The 19,071-nt window shown below is 42.4% G+C and overlaps 1 protein-coding gene across 1 annotated transcript in view; it reads right to left on the bottom strand.

The window, feature by feature from the left end:
* The window catches only part of immp2l (inner mitochondrial membrane peptidase subunit 2), a 343,336-nt gene that overhangs the window by 16,927 nt on the left and 307,338 nt on the right, over window positions 1-19,071 (bottom strand). The window contains exon 5 of the mRNA XM_080737360.1: window positions 12,957-13,059. Coding sequence (XP_080593486.1) covers window positions 12,957-13,059 — 103 coding nt within the window. The remainder of the gene's footprint in view (window positions 1-12,956; window positions 13,060-19,071) is intronic.

The raw sequence follows: 19,071 nt of genomic DNA, 5'->3' as shown, positions 1-19,071 counted from the left end.
GGATAGCTTATCACCTAAAAATTTCCCCATGGACTCTGATAGGTGACTGCCCATAAGTCCGAAGGTTCATTAGTCCGAAGGTTCATTAGTCCGAATTTAGTTAGGGTTACTGAGGTTAAGGTTAGGGTTAGGGTTAGAGTTGGGCATAGTATTCTTAACAAATTCGGACTAATGAGCCTTCGGACCAATGCCATGGCACCCTCTGATAGAGGCTTAACTGAGTACATTTACTGGAGTCTTTTACTTGTAACAGAGTGTTTCTACGTTGGGGCGTTACCGCATTACTTCCACCCAGGGGTGTTGCATCACATTTCAAATCCTTCGATGTCAGTGGTGCTCAAACTTTTTCATGTGAAAGACCCACAAAATGATATGTATTTGGCCACGGACCCCCATCTCAATTAGTTCCAGGGACCCCCCATAAGCAAAATGAGTTACAAATGTTAGCTTAAAAAATACATATATTCAAAGATTTGCACACATTTTCACGACTTTTCAAAAATAGCAGATCTACAAGCTTGCTCTGCTGTTTTTCAATAGCTAAAGTATAAAATAATTAAGGCCCCTCCACCTTGGGCCCTGGTAACTCAGTCCCACTTTCCCCCCCCCTTGTGTCGCCCCTGTTTCCAGCACTGTGGTTGTCATGGAACAATTCCAGACAGTACTGATTGGCATGCAGGCCTCATCATCGCCCCATCATTGGGATTCATTTTGAAATCTTTTTCATCATCACTTCCATGGGAATGGAATATGAGACATTTTGGTTCATTTGGAAATCGTTACCGGGGGCTTTTGGTGGGTGTTGCACTCCACCGTGGCAATCCTATCTCCCCGTGGACCAGTGGTTCTCAAACCTTTTCATGTCAAGGACCCCCAAATTGATATATGCATTCAGGAGGAGGCCGCAGACCCCCTGAAAATGTTCTCTTTTTACCAAGATTAAGAGGTGATTTGGGTAAAATAATAGTAACAATCCCTAATGATTCCAAATATCTGTAGCTTGTATATCTGCTATATTTGAATAGCCAATGTATTGTCACTGTCTGGCCAAAACCTCTTAACACAATTTTAGATTTTTTAGATTTTCTTTGGCACAAATCAGGGCTATTGAACACCCTTTACATCTGAGAAAATAATATTGAACCAATGGAAAGTAATAAAAAGTGCTGCCAAACCAGTTAACTCCACCCGATTTGCCCTCTCTTTTTTTCATAAATATGTGCTATTGAACACCCTTTACGTCTGTGTGTTGGTTAAAATAATATTGAACCAATGAACCAATGAACAATTTGGAGTTAGGAGGTGTCGGCCCGACAGCAGAGATATACAATATGGCTTAAGTGGTTGAAATGATTGTGGTGCTGTATTAACACATTTTGCTGGGGACCCCCTGGAATCACCCCAAGGACCCTGGACCCCACTTTGAGCACCACTGCCATAGACCCCTGCTAACACACTGAAAAGGAGATAGAATAGATGTCATCGCTGCAGAGCTGATACCGACAAGCGACAATAAGCTACTCTGACTTAGTCTGGGGTCCCTTCACTTTTCAGGGTTTGATCCGGTCAGGAGGGGAAACCACTCTACGTCATGTTGTAGTCCTAGACCACATATGTCAAACTCAAGACCCGGGGGCCGAATGAGGCCCGTAAATGAATTATCTTTGGCCCGCGGGATGATTAATTAATTACTATTAGAACTGTCCCTCTGGTATTGCAAAACAGGGGTTTTCAAGCCAGATGGGAGGCAGAGTAGCTTACATGTTCACGGATGTAAAGGGCAAACCTGTGTGCCCTTTACCTGTGTGCCCTTTTGTGTGGATTTACTTTCTCATGTTACGATATGAAGTGATTGGTGAGGATCATAGAGGTGAGGATCAAACAGCGTTTTTGCTGTTTGCCTGTTGAAAAATGTTTTAACTTGAAATTACTGACAGAGCCATAAGAAAATACTGCAACTGATTTTATGATCTAATGTTTTACTTAATTAATTTAATGATGAATTTAATAATATAGGCTGTGTTAGGTCCAGGTTCAATATGTGCAATCGTTTCAATGAGTTTTGAATAGACATTGAACCAGTCCGGCCCTCGACTTGTACCATTTTTTTTTTATTTGGCCCCCCATGTATTTGAGTTTGACATCACTGTCCTAGACAGACTACACAGGTTCTGAACCTGGTGAGAGCAGGAGAGGACCTGGTGAGACGTAGGAGGAGCCCGGCCAGGAGTCAACCCATAGAGCCTAGTTCTTCCACACGCCAGAATAGTACCCCCAATCCCGGCAGAGTAGTTCCGGTGCAGCACATTGAGTGACCCTGTCTTTCCCTAATAGGACTGATCGTGGATAGCTACTGGGACGTAAGTCGGGACTTGATCAACCCCGGCTGGGTCACCTGGACGAGGGTGTATGATGTTGCGAGACCCGAAACACCCGTCGACCCCAGGCTACATCACTGATGATACGTCCCAGTTGCATCCTTGTGATGTTTTTTTTCATTATTTTGCTGGAACTATCAATCCGGAAACAATTTTAACCCAAAATAATTCCCCTGCACTCAAGGACATACTTTTAGGGCCTACCTAATAAACCCCTTGATGCTTTCTAGTTTTGCTTTTGAAAAAATCATTTGGTATATGCATCTTTTAGTCCAACTCTGCGACTGGCAAGACTACACTAGGCTACTCCAGCATTTTAATAGGGAAACAAACGGAGGGAACCAAAACAAAGCAACGCCGCTTCTTGCTTGTGGTTTCTGCCTAGACCGGATCAAACCGCCCGTTGTAAACGAACACCAGGCTTTCCCCCGAGAAAGCCTGGTGACGCGACGTTAACTCTGACTTACTTACTTACTTAATTGCCCCTGACACGATAGGTGAATCCTCTGTGGGTGTATCTATCAGTCAGAAAGTGACAACCTGGATCACAAAGCCTCGGGCAAGAGACCCCTGAAAACGTTGCGCGCAAAACAAGCACAATAACAAAAAAAACTGTGTGGCTCATTTGTAAATACCGGCACAGGCTCTAAGACAACAGCCACCATGAATAATATTGGACATTTCCCTGTGTGTTTTGTTGTTCAACCCCCTAATGCAAAAATGCTCTTGGCTTAGAAAGAACTTTGTAGGAAAACAATTAGCGATCAGAAGGGCAGTTTGTTTTTAATTAAGCTCAGAATGTATTGAAGTTCCTTGGATCTGAGAACAAACAGAAACTAGGTGAAAGATACTAGATCGGTCTGTGCCGTTTATGCATGCCTGGCCTGTGTATACGATACCCATTGTACCTGTTGTCAGTAGGGCTGTCACGATTGTGGCACTTTACATGAAGATTAATTGTCACTCAAATAATTGTGATTATTTTAATTGTGTTTTTGTCGTTGACAATTACATTTCTGTTTGGCTTTTAGGCTTTGAAGTTGCACATGGCAGATATGTCACATCACCTAAATACAAAAACAGATTACTGACATATTTGACAACGTTATAATTAAAAAAGAACATCGATAGTGGAAATAGCCGACGCGACGCGTTGTGAGCTTGTAGATCTGCCTGAAAACTTTGAGAACCACTGGTGTAGGCAACCAGACTAGTCTTCTCGTCTATTTTTATTTCACATATTATGTGAATTTAAAAAAAGAAAAAATAGATAAGAAGACTTTGTAAACATCACTGCTTCTAGCTCAGCAACACCAGCATGGATTAAGCTGTGGTCTTTTGTAATCGCGAACGGACCACGGCGTGCACTGCACGTGGATCTTGCATGAGCCGTGCACCATCGTACACGATGGACACGCACATGGCCATGTTAAAACTGCGATAGTATCTTCCTCCTCTGTAATACATACATCTCCCACAATCCCCTGACATCATCCATTGACATGTCAATGTGGACAGAACACTGTAATCCCGTCATTTTGCACCACAGGCCTTTTTTGCGCTCACTGCTGTTTCTCAAAGCCTGGCAGCTTTTCTCCAAGGCGAGCGCACGGCCCTGAGAGCAAGCTCTCCGCTTAGTTTGAGACACTCAGCGCACTTCAAGCAACAATAAACGCGTAATCTGATTTAGCGCGTGGCATGATTGTGATATCTGTTAGGCGCTATGCGAGCTGACAGCCCTCTCGCCTTGCACACCTCGACCCTGCGCTTTAATACTCCACCTGCTGTCCCCCGGGAACACACACACACACACACACGCACACAGGCACACACGCACGCATGCATGCACACACACACACACACACACGCACACACACACACACACACACACGCACACGCACAAGCACACACACACACACACACACACACACACACACACACACACACACACACACACACACACACACACACACACACACACACACACACACACACCTGTATTATAGAGAGAGAGAGAAGGGAGGAGGGACAGAGAGAGAGAGAGAGAGAGAGAGAGAGAGAGAGAGAGACAGAGAGAGAGAGGGAGGGAGGGAGAGGGAGGGAGAGAGAGAGAGACAGACAGACAGAGAGAGGCAGAGTGAAAGGCAGAGAGAAAGAGAGAGAGGAGAGAGAGAGAAAGAGAAAGGGAGGCAAAAAAATAATTGAATGAAAAGAGAGAGAGAGAGAGAGAGGGGATGAACAATAGAACAGCAGAGAGGACAGGGAGAGATGAAGAGCTACAGTACAGGGAGGTCATGTTTATTCACCTCTGATTGATTCAGCTGTTGGCAACAAGGTTGGTTTTGCTTCGCACTGGAGTCACACATACGGTATAGGTTCAGAGACACTGGCATTGGCACGCTTTAACCATAAAGCAGGGACGTGCAGAGAATGTTAGAGAGGCAGGGCCTGACATTTCTAAAAGGGCCTTTTGGTGAAAGTATTGAAAATAGCCGACCTCCAAGCTCACAGCGTGTCGCAGCGACGCAGCGCGACGCGTTGTGAGCTTGGAGGTCTGCTATTTCATGGCTGCTGTCATGGGTGATGGCAGCCAAGGCCAGATAATTATCTGTGCGTGACACCCCACTGAACTAAGCGTATTCAAGTGAATACTGGAGATGTGGCGTACGCAATGGATTTCTACACAGAGAAGGCTATTCTTTCAACATAAGAGGCTGCATTCAAGTTCAGGAGAATTTGACAAGGCAATTCTCTTGAATGCTGCATAATGATCAAACACAAATCTTCTGGGGGTCCCTCAAACATATCAATTTGGGGGTCCTTGACACGAAAAAGTTTGAGAATTGCTGATTTAGAAGGCATTTGTAGAATCGGCCTCACATAGGCCCTCTGTCTCCTGCTGGGTCCTTGTATTGGTGATTCCCAGTGTTTTCAGCATCTCTCATGAAGAGACACATTGTTTCCTATTTGAGGAAGAAATGAAGATCCTAATGAGCGCTGATGAAAATGTGTTCTCGTTGTGTTTCTGTACTCTGTGAGTCAGTGTGACTGATTGTTCCCTCAGGTCTGTTGGGCTTAAAGCCAACGTTTTAAATGCTTATTTGTTTGGTGGAGAAAGTGCTGCAGTCCATGATGAATTCATCTGCCACTGGTGACTTTTCCTGCTACTTTTCCCTTCTGCCAAAAAGATAATAGGAAAGACCAGTGTGGAGAGAATTCTCATGGGTAAAAGATTGATGTTTAAATAGAGATACTGTTCCTCCGAAACAGTGTGGGCTCGCTCGTGACTATATTCTACAGCGTGCTAACTGTCATGTGAAGCTCAACCAATACTCCAGCTTACACCACTCCCAGATGTTCCACACCTCAATTGCACCTCATTGGCTAAGGGCCCTGCCTTTGTACTGTCTGCGACGGAACTCACGTGACGGAACTCACTCTATATAAATAATGAAGATAACATAGTGATCTCGCCTTTCATGGCGAGCCCACAATAAATAAAGGTTCCCCAGGACTATAGTCCAACATGTATATTCTGCAACATGCTAACTGTCAAGTGAAGCTCAACCAATACTCTAGCTAACACCACTCCCACTCCCTGCCTTTTACTGTCTGCGGCAGATATATGCGGCGGAACTCACTATATAAATGACATGTGAAGCTCAACCAATACAGATATATGCGGCGGAACTCACTATATAAATGACATGTGAAGCTCAACCAATACAGATATATGCGGCAGAACTCATATAGCCTCATTGGCTAAGGGCCCTGCCTTTGTACTGTGTGCGGCACAAATATGCGGTGGAACTCACTATATTATTATATACATAATGAGGATAACATAGTGTTCTCGCCTTTCAGGCGAGCCCACAACAACAACAAGGCATCCTCTCTTAAAAGTAGGGGTGTAACGATACATTTTAATAGCGATTCGATACATGGTTGACGATACGATACATGGACGATATTGGTTCATTCATGGCGATACGATACGATTCGATTCAATGATTTAAAATCGATATAGTAACTATTTAGCAAAGACAATAAATCTGTGTGAAAGGTGTGGATAGTGCCGTTTTTTAAGGGAAACATGTATTATTATGGATATAAATAAGTAAACACAGTGATTATCTGGACATTGTATATTGACAAACCTGCACCTTGTCATGAACCCAGAGATTACACACATTAGACCAGAGTAGCTATATGGAAAGGACAATTAATTAAACCCCTCCTTTTATTTTTTTCTTCTTAACAATGCTAAATACAATTCACAAGTAGGTAGTATTGATACAATCGATTCTTTGCACTGCCGATTCGATACGATACAAAATAAAACGATGCGATTTGATTTTAGCTGTTTTAATTTCGATATACTTCGATTTTTTAAGTTAAAAACGATATTTCGATACAGTTACTATATTGTTACACCCCTAGTTAAAAGAGACACATTAAACAATAGGGCTGCTTTTCTATCGATTATTCCATTGATTCTCTAAAAAAACAAACCTCGGTTCGAATTGAAGCGGTGGACAGATAAAACTTCTATTCTGAATGTATTTGGAGAGCTGGTATGACAGTTGGTATAATAGGTTTAAAAAATAAAATAGATTAAAACACATACATTAAAATAAGAATTTGTAATTAAATAAATACATAAATAAATATAAAGTGTTTAAATAAGACAGATAAACCCTGAAGGCCAAATTATCATGTGAAGCTTGACCAATCCTCAAAGTATCCATTCATCTGACCGGGAGGGACACCGCACACATATTCTAGATGTACAGGACATATAAAGCCTATTCATTCTGAACTGAAATGACCATATATGGACATGGGACACACATTTTGCTTTTTGAAAAAGCCTATTCATTCTGGACTGATATTTTACACGTACGGGACAGGAAAAACCTGTTCATTCTGGCCTGGAGTGACCATATATGGACATAAGGTAACGGACATTCTGTTTTTGAAAAACCCTGTTCATTCTGGACTGAGATCACCATATATGGTAATTAAACGGACATTTTGTTTTTGAAAAAGCCTGTTCATTCTGGACTGAAATGACCATATATGGGCGTGATACACACAAAGCCATTTATTGGAAGCGGTTTCCACCGCTTCAAAAATCAAACCACAGTTCGAAGTGAAGCGATGAATGTTTATTCTATGTGTTCTAGAGCTATGAAATCTGTGTTCTAGATCTATATATTCTGTGTTCTAGATCTATACTTTCTATGTGCTTCAGTTCTATATTTTTTATGAATTCTGAATGAATGAATGATTTTATCTGGAGGGCCAAATTGGCATGTGAAGCTTGACCAGTCCTCAATCCTGGACATACGGGACACACATATTCTGGATGTACGGGACAGATAAAACCTGTTCATTCTGGACTGGAATGACCATATATGGACATGTACAGGAGACACAAAGCCACTCCTTGGAAGCGGCTTTCACCGCTTCAAAAAAAAAAAAATCAAACCTCGGTTCGAATTGAAGCGGTGGACAGATAAAACTTCTATTCTGAATGTATTTGGAGAGCTGGTGTGACAGTTGGTATAATAGGTTTAAAAAATAAAATAGATTAAAACACATACATTAAAATAAGAATTTGTAATTAAATAAATACATAAATAAATATAAAGTGTTTAAATAAGACAGATAAACCCTGAAGGCCAAATTATCATGTGAAGCTTGACCAATCCTCAAAGTATCCATTCATCTGACCGGGAGGGACACCGCACACATATTCTAGATGTACAGGACATATAAAGCCTATTCATTCTGAACTGAAATGACCATATATGGACATGGGACACACATTTTGCTTTTTGAAAAAGCCTATTCATTCTGGACTGATATTTTACACGTACGGGACAGGAAAAACCTGTTCATCTGGCCTGGAGTGACCATATATGGACATAAGGTAACGGACATTCTGTTTTTGAAAAACCCTGTTCATTCTGGACTGAGATCACCATATATGGTAATTAAACGGACATTCTGTTTTTGAAAAAGCTGTTCATTCTGGACTGAAATGACCATATATGGGCGTGATACACACAAAGCCATTCATTGGTTTCCACCGCTTCAAAAAAGAAAAAAATATTGAGAAGCATAAAAAAGAAGGATTTGGAAAAATTCCCTTTTCTCTGATTTCCTATTTAATACCTAATTTTTGGCAGGAACAGGATCTATTCAACAGCCATTAACTAGAGCAGGGGTGGGCAACCTTAGGCATGGGTGCCAACGTTGGCACAGGGGAGGGTGATCACTGGCACACTGGCAGAGAGGATTTATATTTTAAAATCAAATATTTTGGTCATCTAATTTACAGCATATTACATCCTGCACATAATTCTACATTCATTAAAACTCTGAACTCTGACTGGGGAGGCCGTCTGGGAGACACAGTAGGTGGATTATTGCTGTGAGTCTAATGGTCGTTATAACGATGTCCTGCCAACCAAAATATGTCAGAATGTTTGATGGGGTGTCATTCAAATGTATGTTGACATGGCACACTGACTGTCTAGAACAGAGTTGTTCAACGTTTTCAGACCAAGGACCCCTTAGCCTCCGTGTTTTCTGGGCTCCATCGGACTGAAGCTAAATAGTTTATGACTAGCTGAAAGGTAAGGAAAAACACTGATTTTGGGACAACGTCATTTCCGGTAGTATCCGTCTCCTAGCAACATAGCACCATTCATACATTGGCGAAGAGCGCCCTCTAGTGTAATCACTGAAAACCCTGAAATGATTGATATCTCGTAGATGGCAGAAAATCGGTTGAGCAAACAAGCATACCTGGGTGGCCTTGTGGTTGGATTCCCTGGAAATGACCAGCGGTGTAGCCACGGGTGGGCCTGACTAGGCCTAGGCCCCCCCATTTTGTTTTTGTGCCCACCCAAAAATAACAAAAACTTTCGCGGAGCGGCGCGGTGCGGCGATGCGCGGCTATCTAGGAAGCAAAGAAAGACACCACTGTTAAATTTGATCATAGCTTAGTCAATTATGAAGTGATTTCTACAATTAAAACATCTGGGAAGTCCACTTCCATGACAAATGACTGTATATTGTGTCACTGTAAATATTTAAATGTTGGCTATTTTAAAATAGCCGATGTACAAGCTCACATCTGTGCCCACCCACATTGTGCCAGGCCTAGCCAGTTGGTGAATCCTGGCTACGCTGCTGCTGGGGACTGGGGAGGTCATACAACACTATACAAACGGGAACCGATGCCTTCCTGCTTGGCACTCAGCATCAGTCAGGGGTTGGATTGGGGGTAATTCTCTGCAACATGCTAGCGTCATGCATGTCCCATGTGTACTCGTACATCAATAGCCACGGTTACACATTGTAATTGTACCTCACACTACAGAAACAGGAGAGAAAACAACTCGTCATACCCTCCTTCCTTTGAAGACCTCAGAAAGAAAGAAAGAAAGAAAGAAAGAAAGAAAGAAAGAAAGAAAGAAAGAAAGAAAGAAAGAAAGAAAGAAAGAAAGAAAGAAAGAAAAGAAAAGAAAAGAAAAGAAAAGAAAAGAAAGAAAGAAAGAAAGAAAGAAAGAAAGAAAGAAAGAAAGAAAGAAAGAAAAGGAAGAAAGAAAGAAAAGGAGGAGAGATGCAAACTCACACTCGACCATCCGCAACTTCAATCACGAATAGATCCTTGCATTCAGCACTGGGGATGGTTTTGATAACGCCGGTGAAATAGCCAGCGTGTGTGTGTGTGTGTGCGCGTGTGTGTGTGTGTGTTCTGAGAGGATTGGACACAGATAATAATCTGGCCTTGGCTGCCATCACCCATGACAGCAGCCATGAAAACGCACGCACGCACGCGCACGCACACACACACACACACACACACACACACACACACACACACACACACACACACACACACACACACACACACACACACACACACACACACACACACACACACACACACACAGATCTGTATACTTGTGAGGAAATCAACATAGCAGGACAGTTTTATAAATGCTGCTTTTATCTCTTTTTTTGCTATGCACGCATGCACACATACACACACACACACACACACACACACACACACACACACACACACACACACACACACACACACACACACACACACACACACACACACACAGAGGATGTGTCATCATTCTAGCTCTAATAGTGCTATCTGGGCCATAATCTGCTATTTTGTGACAAGACTGAAAGATGACGAGATGATTGTATGGAAATACAATATATTCTTGTTCTGCATGCAGGCAACTCCACCATCCATTTCATATTCATGCACGCACGCACGCACGCACGCACGCACGAACGCAGTAGGCTAACACAAAGTATGCACAAACTAGCAGGTCACCTATGCTCAGTGTACACAGACTTATAATGAGTGAATATCTCTCAAACTGTTTAAACACTTGAACCCTATATTGATAGTGAAACGGGCCTGATTTTATTGTATTTATTTGGTTACATCACAGAAAAGAGCACAATAGCACGTGCATGCATGCGTACGTGTGTGGATGTGTGCAGTTTAGTTTGAGTCATATTTTTGTCATCTGAAACGTTTTAGTTTTAGTCTAGTATTAAAATCTAATATCCTATGACATTAAGTCGACTAAATCTACAGTTGATTTTGTTGACCAAAAATGTATGTTGGCAGTTCTTGATGGCGTCGTCAGTGTTGTACCCGAACGCGTTCAAAGAACGATCGTTCATGAACACGTTCATATTTTGGGCGAACGTGAACTGAACGTAATTGTTTTCGCTTGATGAACGATATTGTCGAACGCGGTCATTCTGACGCCCGTGAACGGAGTTCGTCCGCGTTCGTCGGCCGTTCATGCGGCGGTCGGCGCCTCCGCGGTCGTCTGTCCTCTCCTCTCTCTTTTCATTCACATGCTCCAATAGCACGCACTGTGCAAAGCTCCTCGTGAACGTTAATATGCGGTGCTGTCTGCACTCTGCACCTGCACTGTGAATCTCCTCCTCGTTACGTGTCTCGCAAGCCTGACTATATACTTTGTCCTATGTGTGTTGCACGGCGAAAATAGCTGATCTGCAAGCTCACAACGCGTCGCATCCACGAGACAACGTGAGCTTGTAGATCAGCTATTTTAACCAACGCGGAAACATGCTGTGCGCGAGGTTTGGAAACGTATGCCTTCTAGTGGGGTTCCTTGTACATGTAATTTTTTGTTGCCTTCTAGTGGGGTTCCTTGTACATGTAATTTTTTGTTTTCATTTCAAATGTGTGTTAAAGTTTATTTTTCACTTCCAGTGTGTAGATTATGGTCTATAGAACAATTTTGGTTCGAGTGTCAAGACAGTGGATTGAAGAAAAATATATTATTTGCCCTATTTCCAAAATGACCAAAATCGGAATTGTGTTTTTTGAACAATGTCTTAGTTTTCCCACAACTGCTGTGTAATATATATATTTTTTATTGCTATATCAAGTCAATACTGTGTGGGGAATCAATTGGAGTCAAATATTTGTTTTGAATATTATGATATTTCACACAATGAGACAATAACATGGTTATTTCATTCAGCCCTTCACAATAAGGGTGCAGGAAGACTGGGAACTAGGCAGTGGGCACATAAATATTGTGGGCACCTCAATGTTAAGTTGGATGACATAATTGCTGTGTGTGGTTCTATATGGGCTGTGTCAATCATTTTGACAAATAATAGCATGCAGCAACGTCTAAACATTTATATAATATATATATAGACCTATATATATTTTTTCTTCTTTTTTTTTTGAATAGCGAAAAGTATAAAAAAATTATGCTTAAAAAAAGAACGAAAAAGAACTAAGTTAGTTCATTTTGGGGAACCATGAACTTAGTTCAAAATATAGAATTATGAACTATGAAATGAACTAGTTCATTTTAGAAGTTCTGAACTTGAACTTGAACTAGTTCGTTTTTAAAGTGAACTTTCCCAACACTGGGCGTCGTAATGACAGATTTTACACTTGGTTGCATGCTTAAAATAGCCGATCTACAAGCTTGCAGCGTGACGCGTTGTGAGCTTGCAGATCTGCTATTTTCAGAGCGCAACACCTGCGCGCAAGCAAATATAAAATGACTTGTCTTTTAGTTCTACTGGATCTCTTCTCCACTAGTCCCTCCCTAACAACATATTAGTCTAGTTTTTATTTGTTGACAGAATTGTCATTATATTTAGTCTCAGTTTTAGACATAGCTAGTTCTTATTTAGTTTTCGTCAGTGAAAAAAGTGCAGTAGTTGAACATTTTTCGTCAGTCTTAAGGTCGTTGCACAATGCTGTGTTTTTTCGGAGCGCGTAAATAAAAAACGTCACGTTATGTCAATCAATCCGATTTTTGCAACTGTCACCACCGGGTCCCCTTGCTCTCTCTCTCTTCTCTCTCTCTCTTTGGCTGAAAAATGCTTTCAAGGATTTCGGAAACGCAACGAAAAAACGCAGTGCAGTGGGCAACCATCTTTACTCTGCGAAATGAACACTGGTGTGTGTGTGTGTGTGTGTGTGTGTGTTTGTGTGTGTGTGTGTGTGTGTGTGTGTGTGTGTGGTACCGGTCCAAAGCTGTTGCTGTCCAGGCTGTGTCCATGGTGGTCCCCCTCGATCCAGAAGTGACCGTCAGGCACTCTCACATAGCGGTTCTTATAGCTGAGAGTCCTGTTGAGAGAAGACAGAAGAACACAACTTCACTTTTCAGAAGTCCATGAAGTCAATTGACATTTATCAGAACTCAGTGGAAACACAACACATGAAAGAGTGAGACTCAAGATGATTATTATTTTACTTTTATTTACACAGGGTAGATCTGCGTCACTTCACACTCACACAGACACACACACCTACATTAAAACCTTGGAACTGCCCAGTACAACAATCTTGAATTTTTAGATATTTAAATGTTTTGGAGAAAAGAAAATTCCTATAAAACAAATGTTATTGGTGGCCCCCCTGTTGAAAACCAAAATGTCCTTTTACAATGTGTCTTACTTAAATTATTATCCTTTTTCTGCAGTGGTGTGATATGAGACTACAAATGAATGCTTAATGTTTTGTGTAAGACACTAAAGAATATTATGCCCAGGCACACTGCCAGCATTGATTGATTGATTGAATGATTGAAGAATTTATTAGAAGTTTGCAATAGAAAAAGGTACAGTTTCATGACAGTACAAATCACTGGTACAAGGTCAAATAAAAGCTCTACGGCTTATTTCCACAGGAACCACACTTTAAGTATCTCATATAACATTGAAAGACAGACGGATAGAACATAGTACTTTATCTAGGATAACATCAATTTCAAAAGCAGAAAAAAAGCATAACATCAAATACAAAGGCAGAAAAAAAGGGTGGGGGGAGCATGGGGGCTTAGTCTATTTACAAGTCACGGGTGGCAGCTGCCTGAAGGTGACTTTTCATACCAATTTTGAAGGAGGCTAGGGATTTGCTCTCCTTTAAGGCTTGTGGAAGGGCGTTCCACATGTTGTTGGTATAGCAGGTAGCAAAATATACTACTACTACTACTAATAATTAGCCTGACACTCAGCCTGAATTGACATTTCGTTTCACTCCATTATTCAGGGCAGTCTTCAGCGATTGGTTCACCGTCTGACCAACACATGACGTAGTGTTGTTAATGTTATGTGTGGCTGGCTAGTGGCTAGCCTGTTGCTTCCTAGTGCTACTTGCTAACCAAAGAAACAGGCAGAATAGGAGCACTACGAACTAGTAATCAAACACAACATAACATGCGTGCTACTGGTGTTTCATAGCGAGATTGATACGCAATTTTACCGCAATTTACCGCATTTTACCGCAACGCGATGCGCGGTACGGTGCGGCGGCGGCAGCGCTGGTTTACTTGGAGATGCACATGATTTCTGGGAAACCCCCACCCACGCTGATCACAAGATGCTGATTCACGACGCTGATTCGCCGTACGGATTTTCGAACGAGGAATGACTCTTCAATGAGAGCACTTCTAGACCCCTGAATCGCCAAAACAAAAGATTTAAGGGGTGTGGCTAGCGATTCAGGGTCTGGAACTAGGCTAACTAATAATAATAATAAGGGTAATAATAATAATAACAATGTTTGAATATGTATATATTTTTTAAGCAATTTAGGGCAGTAGGAGTCACCAGAACCAAGGACGGGCGATTTCCATTAATCTATCATGGTTAAAATGGAGTTTGAATATCAAATATCTCAATACTGAATCAAGCAACTGTCTGGGGTGTTCACAAAAGCCTGAGTAGACGATAAAACGACAGATTGAAGTGAAATATCCCTTTAAGCAGTGACCTAGGCCTTCCCTGGACACTGGCAGATAGTGAAGAGCAGAGTCATATTGTATTCTACAGCTGCTCAGCCGCTGTGTGGCCTTAAATTGCTTCTATCATTTATTAGCCATTGTTAAAAAACATCACTGTTAAAAAGCAGTGCAGGCAGCCTGTACGTATGAGCATGCATGGGTGCAAGGGCGTCACAAGGGGGGAGTGGGACTGAGTTACTAGTAGGGCCCAAGGTGGAGGGGCCTCAGTTATTTTATACTTTAGCTATTGAAAAATAGCAGATATACAAGCTCACAGCGCGGCACCGAGTGCAGCGCTGCAAGCTTGTAGATTTGCTATTTTTGTAAAGTCGTGAAAATGTGTGCAAATTTTTGAATATATGTATTTTTTAAGCAAACATTTGGTCCCTGGAACTAAATATTTTGAGATGGGGGGTCCGTGGCCAAATACATATCATTTTGGGGGTCCTTCACATGAAAAGGTTTGAGCACCGCTGACATAGAAACACATGTTTTTCAAAAAAAAAAACTTCGAAGGATTTGAAATATTCAAAGACTTGCACAATTAATGTCCACGATTTTTCAAAAATAGCAGATCTACAAGCTCGCATCGCGGCACTCGGTGCCGCGCTGTGAGCTTGTATATCTGCTATTTTTCAATAGTTAAAGCACAAAATAATTGAAGTGAATCCTTGCACCCAGGGCCCAGAATTTAGTGTGACAGGTCTGCATGGGTGTGTGTGTGTGTGTGTGTGTGTGTGTGTGTGTGTGTGTGTGTGTGTGTGTGTGTGTGCGTGTGCGTGTGCGTGTGCGTGTGTGTGTGTGTGTGTGTGTGAGCGAGCACACCACTCAATGCAGTGTGTGTGAGTGTTCTTCGCTCACCCTTTGTTCTGTGGTGACCCAGATAGTTAGGAGACAGTGTGGCATTTAGACAGCGTTGATACAGCCATTTGTACAAAGTGTCACCTCTGCTGAACCTGTCTGAAACCAGTCCCTGTGTGTTAATGTGCACTTGGATCTGCCTGGGACGACGTACACTGTGTGTGTGTACTGTCTGAAACCAGTCCCTGTGTGTTAATGTGCACTTGGATCTGCCTGGGACGACGTACACTGTGTGTGTGTGTACTTGTATTCTTATACCTTTGAGGACCCCACTAGTAGTATGGTACCATTTGAGAAACAAGACGTCGTGAGGACCGTTTTCTTGTTCCTCACCAGGGGTATAGTTCCGCCGATTTAAAACGAATCCAATACGGAACTAAAACTTCCTATGTTTGGCCGCTAGTTGCGCTGTTTTCCCCCCGCGAGGTACCAAAAAGAATTTGTCTACATTGGACCCCATTCGTTTTCCCCTTTGATTTTCTAACCTTAATAAACGTTGTCATACATACTTTATGGTTCCTGTCGCTAGTGAAAAACTCCCTTTCAATCACCACGATATGCGTTTTGTGCAAATATGGTCCCATTTATGCTAAAATTGATGATAAAGTTGCGGGTGCGTGGCCAACTAAACTGATACCATCCGGCTGTGTTCTTCTTCGGGAGGCTCCGACCACATTCTCCCATGTATCCCTGCGGTTCCGCGTGACCGTTGGCAGCCATTGGCATTCCTTATGATTCCTGGGGTACCATTCAAACAATGATGGCGACGCCCATACAAGGGACAAAAAAAACGTCATTTTCGCAGCATAGAAACCAATGGCTTCGCTTCGCCCATATTTTTTTTACAGTCTATGGTCCTCACAAGACAAATACGGTAGTTATTTTGTGGTTAAAAAAGAATTGTCAGGTTCATACAGATAACTCACGATAAGGATTGAAACAATGATTATTATTGATGAGTAATATAAATGTGTATATGTCACATTATTATTGGCGTCTGGCTCTGCTTCTCCCTGCTCAGCACAGCACAAAAGAACAACGTCATTAACCATTAGGAGCAGGGAGATATATAGATATAAACACCCCCCCATGGGGAAGAGAATTAGCAGCAGAGCCTACTGGTGGTGCTGGGGGGGCGGTGGGGGCAGGCAAGTGCAAGCAGCCAATCAGCAAGGCAGGAGGAAGAGACAACTGAGCAGGCTTTAACCCTCTAAGGCCCACGGTTGTAATATTACAACGTTTGTATTTTATCCAAAAAAAGGTTTAAATCATTTTATTTTAGCTCCCCCTACCACCTAAACACCACCATTGGATTCTATTGTTTAGTATTACAATGCCATTGGCCACAATATTTGCATATAAATACCCCCCACAGGGGCTGACATTCACACCCGCCACACCCGCTGAAATTCCAGAGTTTTGACGAACAACATCTCACTTTTTCATGGAAGCTATACCTCACAAAAACATAAGTAAAATGCCTGTACTATTTTTTTTGGTGATCATTAGAATGTCTAGAACATGTACATATGTCATTATTGTGAAAAATATCCCCCATATGTAAATTAGAGCATGATTTATGATTTTTGATTTATGGCTATAAAATCTTACAAAAACATTTTTTTGAAAAAAACATTACATTTTCCTCTTAATATGACTCCTACAACACCATCTGATTTTTTTCAATTTTTTATTTCAAGTATTTCTTAATGCGGGCCTTAGAGGGTTAAGTAGGTTGGCAATGATCAGCTGACTGCCACGTCACCGCAGTGATGCCCCTCGAGTATATCTGTATGAACCCATTCTGCCGGCTCTGCCGGCGACATACATTTATAGGCTGCATGGGCCGGACACATCGGCACTCCGAAACATTGCTATTCCGACCACCTAAACCTAACCTTAACCATAACCTCAGTAAAACTAACGCTGGTGAATGCTAACCTGGTGAAGTGCTAACCTGCCGGCGCTGGTGAATGCTAACCTTACTGGTGAAATGCTAACCTGCCGACGCTGGTGAATGCTAACCTGGTTTCGGAATGGAAACCCGCCCCCCTTACAGGACTCAGGTTGGGGTTATTGTTATAGGATTAGACATTCTGTCACACACAGAAAGACACCTCGCTGCGATGTGAGCTTGTACATCTGCAATTCTTCGGCTACTTTCAGCTATTTTCAATGCCTTCCTAAAATTCTGACGTCCTCCCAAGTATAGAAATACAAAGTCATGCGTGCGTGCGGGTGAGGGAAAAGAGCCAGCATAGCTAGAATCTGCAGTCAGTGAAAACTCTGTGGGAAGCAGACATCTTCCTCTGACAGCCTGGCCGCCACCGCTACAGGAGAGTGATTGATGCTTGATGTATAAGATATAAGGCTGTTACAAATTAACTGAGGATAGTGTCCGACTGGTCTGTTTGCATTTCATCACATTCAGCTGTTCAGTTTCTTTAATGAATTATTATAGAGTCTGTGTGCCCAGTGTCACTGAACTGTCTGTAGGTGTCCAGGTTTGTAAGTAATGACTGTATTTGTCTCATACATAGTTTTAGACTGCTGCCGGCCTACTCGGAACGGCGCAAGTTGAGAAGGATGGAAGTTGGAAATGCACGCGCCACGCGGCAATGCAATACACGTTGTACCCGTGGTCAGAGTACCTATATTGTACCTGTCTGTCTGTCTGTCTCCCTTTTATGACCATTATGGACATTTCTGTACTTGTATGTCTGTTATCTTTATGCCCCATACATGGGGTTCCGTAGCAGGCATGCCCAAATATGGCCAGAGTCTATGACATCATATCGATGACACTAGTGCACTCCATAATTATATTCTATTCCTTATCGATATTCTTTGCAGATTGATTTGTTTCCAGAGAGGGATTTGGTGAATCTAGTTAAGTTCTAGTGTGTGAAATGTTCTATTGGACAGCGCATCTGAAGGGACCAGAGGGAGAAGGTCGTGCTGCAGTGACTGTAGGACACAAGGTTTACGTATTCGGAGGTGTCTGTGACGAGTGTGACGTGCACAAGGATCACATTGGTGTGAACGTCTTCAACACAGTGGCTTTACGCTGGAGGAAGTTGGCTCCAATGACAACTGGAAGAGGACAACGTCACCTTGAGGTTCCCTCACTGCGCGCTCACCACACGGCTGTGTTGATAGAAGATATCATCTACATGTGGGGGGGCTACTGGGGAGGCAGGTACTACAACACTCTTTATGCACTTGACGTGGTCGCCCACAGATGGGTCGAGACCAAGATGTCTAGTACTGTTCCTGAGGAGAGGTTCGACCACTCAGCCTGTGTCTTGGAGAAGGTCATGTATATCTATGGAGGATACACCAGAGGATACCGCACTGATGATCTCTACAAGTTGGACACCAGCACAATGGTCTGGACTTTAATTAGCGCCAGAGGCACATCAACACCTGCTCCATTACATCACTCTGCCACCATCATCGGAACAAAGATTTTTATATTTGGGAGCTGGGGGAAC

The sequence above is a fragment of the Nannobrachium achirus genome (genome assembly GCF_963921795.1).
Source record: "Nannobrachium achirus genome assembly, chromosome: 11".
Classification (NCBI taxonomy): domain Eukaryota; kingdom Metazoa; phylum Chordata; class Actinopteri; order Myctophiformes; family Myctophidae; genus Nannobrachium; species Nannobrachium achirus.
The sequence above is the reverse complement of the archived record's forward strand: the minus strand, read 5'-3'. Positions and strand labels throughout refer to the sequence as shown.